The 5,655-nt window shown below is 46.5% G+C and overlaps 1 protein-coding gene across 1 annotated transcript in view; it reads right to left on the reverse strand.

Annotated features, from left to right (window-relative positions):
- Positions 1-5,655, reverse strand: part of Insr (insulin receptor) — an 84,580-nt gene that overhangs the window by 25,844 nt on the left and 53,081 nt on the right. The window contains exons 4-6 of the mRNA XM_013033503.1: positions 4,332-4,476; positions 3,054-3,268; positions 1,141-1,267 (exon numbers count right to left, since the gene is read on the reverse strand). Coding sequence (XP_012888957.1) covers positions 1,141-1,267; positions 3,054-3,268; positions 4,332-4,476 — 487 coding nt within the window. The remainder of the gene's footprint in view (positions 1-1,140; positions 1,268-3,053; positions 3,269-4,331; positions 4,477-5,655) is intronic.

A 5,655-nucleotide genomic window follows, 5' to 3' on the forward strand; every position in this document is an offset into this window, starting at 1 on the left:
GCCTCCTGAGTAGCTGGGATTATAGGCATGAGCCACCAGCACTGCCCGGCTCAAAAAACCCTTTTGCTTTACAATCTGTTGGATTTATGCCAGTACAAAAATAAACGCATTCTGCACAAACCAGGTTTGGAATCTTAAATCTGGGTTTTGGTAATGCTAGGCACCTTCATAAAAATTATGCTGAGCCGATCTGAGGATCAAGGTTCAAAGCCATCCCTGGCAGGAAAGTCCATGAGACTCTTATTTTGAAAACTGCCATAAAACCGGAAGTGGCACTGTAGCTCAAGTGGTAGAGTAAGCTCACATTGAGCTGAAGAGCTGAGGGACAGTGCCCAGGGCCAGAATTCAAGCCCCATGACTGAAAAAAAAAATTATGTTGGAAAATACATTTAAATGGATTCAGAAATATTTTTCTTAAAAAATAACTCAGTGGACTACATGCCTGATTGCTAAGGCTGTCTGATACACACAATGGAACAATGTTCTAGGAAATGAGTAACTCTGGACCTATGGCAGGGTAGGGTGCCTCATACCTGTAGTCCTGGCTACTTAGGAAGATGAACCAGGAAGATCCCTGGAGCCCAAGATTTAAGACTCAGCCTGGACAACATAGGAAAAACCCCGAATCTTCTCTCCCTCCATAAAAGTTCCTCCAGAACCAACCGCTACATGAAAACTGTCAGCCTTAATTTCAGATCTTTGATATGAGGGGATTTATTTATTTGTTTGTTTGTTTATTTTGGTTGTGGAACTTGAACTCAGGGCTTAGGTGCTGTCCCTGAGTTCTTTTGCTCAAGGCTAGCATTCTAGCACATGAAGCCATACAATTCCACTTCCGGTTTTCTGTTGGTTCATTGGAAATAAGAGATTAATGGACTTTCCTACCCAGGCTAGCTTTGAACTGTGACCCTCAGATCTCTGCCTCCTGAGTAGCTGGGATTATAGGCATGAGGTACCAGCATCCAGCCTAAGGGGATATTTTTGACTTTCTGCAATAAGAACCACCAAGATCGTCCAAAGGGAAGTAGACTATTATTTATTTCATGCAGAGGAAGGAAATAATGAGGTGTAGTCCCCCCGACTGGGGTGGGAGTCCCCCCCTCCACGCCATCTCTCCTGACCCTGCCTCTCACTACTCACGCCTCTTTGTAGAAGAGCATGAACCCCAAGAGGTCTCGGAAATCGGGGGGCCAGTAGGGCTCCCATTTCAGCATAATCTTGTCATATGATGTGCGGATGAAGGAAAACTTAAGTAATTCGTTTTCACCTAGGAAAGTTGAAAAGGAAGAAAAAGAGAAAAGAATGAAAAAAAAAAAAAGAAGACAATCCAGCCATTAGGATAAGGGGTGGTGTTCAGTTCAGGCCAAAACATAATCTGAGCAGGGGGTTTGCCCAGATCAAGGCCAAGCCAGGTAGCTAGCCAAGACTGCACTAAATCAGGGGTTTAACTGAATACCAGACTGCACAACTAGGCCACGCCCCCTAGAAAAGGTACTCCCGTTGGGAACACTGATCCACATGCATAATTAAAGTATCTATATAAATAGAATGTAATATCTACTTATTTCAGAATAAGTAGATATTATTTTCACAGTCAAGGTTTTTATCTTTTTCTTTTTCTTTTTTTTTTTTGTCGGTCCTGGGGCTTGAACTTGGCCTAAGTACTGTCCCTCAGCTCTTCAGCTCAAGGCTAACGCTCTACCACTTAAGCCATAGCGCCACTTCTGGCTTTTTTTGCTTCTGTGGTGCTGAGGAATCGAACCCAGGGCCTCATGCATGCAAGGCAAGCACTCCACCACTGAGCCACCTTCCTAGCCCCAATAGTCAAGGGATTTTTTTTTTTCAGTCATGAGACTTGAACTCTGGCCCTGGGCGCTGTCCCTCAGCTCTTCAGCTCAAGGTTAGTGCTCTACCACTTGAGCCACAGCACCACTTCAGGTTTTCTGAGTGAGTATTAGAGATAAAGAGTTTCTCAGACTTTTCCTGCCCAGGCTGGCTTTGAACCACAATCCTCAGATCTCAGTCTCCTGAGTAGCTAGGATTACAGAAGTGAGCCACCAGCGCCCAGCTGAGTCAGGGTTTCTTTTTTCATTTTTTATTTTTGTCAGTTGTGGGGCTTGAATTTGGGGCCTGAGCGCTGTCCCTGAGCTCTTTTGCTCAAGGCTGGCGCTCTACCACTTGATTCACACCTCCACTTCCAGCATTTTTTTCTGTCAGTTGTGGGGCTTGAACTTAGGGCACTGTCCCTGAGCTCAAAGGCAGCACTCTACCACTTGAGCCACAGATTTTTGGTAGTTCACTGGAGATAAGGGTCTCATGGACCTTCCTGCCCAGGATAGTTTCAAACCTCAATCTTCAGATCTGAGCCTCCTGAGTGGCTAGGATGACAGGCATGAGCCACTAGCAACCAGTTTGGTCAGGGTTTCATTGATTTTCCATACACACATGCACTTACACACACACACACACACACTCACACACCACATTCAGTGTGGTCCTGCACATGAAGGTGTATGATATCACAGATTGGCTAATCTGTATGCAAATGAGTCCATGCAAATGAGCATGGACAGACCCAACTGTCCAACTGTGAATAGACAGGGGCAGAGTCATTCTGCCTGTCTGGGATTTGAACCCTCTCCCAAACTCCATCCAAGACTTAATGTCTTCTTGGACTTCCAAGGGCTGACCAGAGCCCCAGTGTGCTGATTTCGCAGCTGGGTCAAAGGCAGGGTGCCTGCTGGAACATTCTAAGCCACAGCATGACTCTGCTCTGCTCAGTCTCCATCCATGACAGAACTAAGTGGGGTCGAGCCTCTCTTTCCTCGTCCCTCTTAGTTCTTGGGTTCCAATCTATACTGCTCTCAGAAGGGTGTGGCAGTGACTGCCTGTAATCCCAGCCAATCAGGAGGCTGAGATAGGATCTCAGTCCAAGAGGAGGAGGGGGATGAAGAAGAGGAGGAGGAGGAGATTTTCCCCGCCTAATTCTCTTCCTTCTGCAATTTCTCCTCCGTGGGTTATCTGGCTGGGAGCACCAAGGCGGTGGGACTTACAGGAGGCCTGGTCTCCATTGGTCTTTAGGGCAATGTCATTTCTCTCCTGACGTCCCTTGGTTCCAGAAACTTCTTCCATCTTGTGGATTTCGGACAAGCAAAGTTTGGGGTTATAGTGGAAGAAGAGTTTCCCATTGATGATGGTGAGGTTGTGCTTGCTCCAGTCCCAGAGTTGCCTTAGGTTCTGGTTGTCCAGAGCATAGAAAGAGTAATTCCTGCAGAGACAGAGGCACCCGGGTTACATGACGGCTTGTCCTCCAGCAGGAGCCAGGCTGGAGCCCAGCTTCGCGTTCTGTTTTGATTATGGGTTCCCCCCCCTTTTTTTTAATTAGTATACATTAACTGTACAAAACAATGCGTTTCATTAGGACATTCTCAGACATGGATACCATATACTCTGTTCATAATCATCCCCATTATCTTGTTCCCTTCCTCTTCCATTTAGTCTCCCCGCCCCCCCCCCAAAAAAACCTCCCCTTCCATTTTTTTGGGGGGTCCAGTCGTGGGGCCTGAACTCTGGGCCTGGGCGCTGACGCTCAGCTCTTCAGCTCAAGGCTAGCGCTAAACCACTTGAGCCACAGCACCACTTCTGGCTTTTTTCTTTTTGCTTATGTGGTGCTGAGGAATCCAACCCAGGGCCTCATGCATGCAAGGCAAGCGCTCTACCACTGAGTCACCTTCCCAGCCCTGAAACCTGGATTTCTGCGACAGCCAATTGAACATGGCAATAAAGGGCCCTCCTGGTAACTCTTGCCTCTACAGCAGCCCAGAATACACTAGTGAGCAAGTTCCAGCCACGCACCCCCACGTAAGGACCCCAAATTTGGGGCTGTAACCCTGCTTCTGTTCTCAAGAATGACTGTAAAACAGATTGGGGGGATGGGGTGTTTGTTTTGGGGGGAGGGCATACCACCCCTTAAAGCATGTACTAAGACTTTCAGAGTGTTTGATTTCCTGTGGGTTGGTGGTTTTTGTTTTATGTTTTTTTGGGTCCGGTTATGGGGCCTGAACTCTGGGTCTGGGCGCTGTCCCTCAGCTCTTCAGCTCAAGGCTAGTGCTCTACCACTTGAGCCACAGCGCCACTTCCAACTTTTTTTTTGTTGTTCTGCTTATGTGGTGCTGAAGAATTGAACCCAGGGCCTCATGCATGCAAGGCAAGCGCTCTACCGCTGAGCCACCTTCCCAGCCCTGGGTTGGGTTTTAAAAGAAAAAAAAAAAACTAAATTTTTCTAACCCAAGAGCTTCCCTGGCACAAAACACACCATCAGGCCCACCTACCCCACTTCCAAGGTCTCCCCTCGAATCAAACGCAGCTTCCGGAAGAAGGAAAGAGAGACCAGAGCGTAGGAGCGTCGGATTTTTAGGTACCCGGATATTTCCTCAATGAGGCCAAGGTTGGCCTCTAGTTCAGCCGCTAGGTTGTCTACAGAAACAAGAGAATATGCCGTGAGTATGGACCAAAATATTTAAGTCTTCCCCTTCATTTCTTATGGTGAGGAAGTCACCAGATGGCAAATGAGTTTTGTTTCTGATTTTGTTTTTTTGTCAGTCCTGGGACTCGAACTAAGGGCCTGGGTGCTGTCCCTGAGCTCTTTTGCTCAAGGCTAGCATTCTACCACTTTGACCCACACCACCACTTCCAGTTTCCTCGTGGTTCATTGGAGATAAGGGTCTCACCGACTTTCCTACCCAGGGCTGGCTTTGAACAGTGATCCTCAGATCTCAGCCTCTTTGAGTAGCTAGGATGGCAGGAGAGAGCCACTAGTACCCGGCTTGGCAAATGATTTTGATCTACAAAGCTATCCTGTGGAGGTAAGCAGGTGGCTTTGGTAGATGCCGCCTCAGATGAAATGGAATACAAAAATTAAATGAAAACTACTTTCAAATCTGGTCACACTTAGAAGGCAACCCAAGGTCCTCAATGTTCCTTAAGCTAAGCTTAAGTGGAATCAAACAAGCAGATATAGAAGGAAATAATGTATTCTATATCTGCTTGTTTGATTCCACAGTCATCTCAAAGTTCCCTTCTCAAGACCAGATACCTCTTCAAATAGCAACCTCTTTTATTTTCTACCTCAGAGGTTGGCAAGCAGCAGCCCATTGGATTCAGCCAATTTTATAAATAAAGTTTTATTGAAACACAGCCGTGTCAATTTATAGCCCTGTGTCTAAGGCTATTTTCATTTTTTTAAAAAAATTTTTTTAAAGGAGCCAGGCACTGGTGGCTCACACCTGTAATCTTAGCTACTCATGAGGCTGAGATCTGAAGATCACAGTTCAAAGCTAGCCTGGGCAGGAACGTCCCCAAGACACCATCTCAACAGAAGAAGGGGTACAACGGCACATGGCTGCTATAGGAAAAAGTATAAAATAGGTGGTCCAGTAGTACTCAGAGCAGAAATCCCAGGCCTTACTTTAGAAATAAGTGCAAAAGAGTATGATTTTACAGTTGAGGGCCTGAGTTCAATCCCCTGAACTTATTTTTTTTTTTTTAGAAATTTCTCCTTTTCTTTTTTTTTTGTCTGGTTGTAGGGCCTGAGCACTGTCCCTCAGCTCTTCAGCTCAAGGCTAGCGCTCTACCACTTGAGCCACAGCGCCACTT

Source organism: Dipodomys ordii, unplaced genomic scaffold (genome assembly GCF_000151885.1).
Source record: "Dipodomys ordii isolate 6190 unplaced genomic scaffold, Dord_2.0 Scaffold171, whole genome shotgun sequence".
In the NCBI taxonomy this organism is placed as follows: Eukaryota; Metazoa; Chordata; class Mammalia; order Rodentia; family Heteromyidae; genus Dipodomys; species Dipodomys ordii.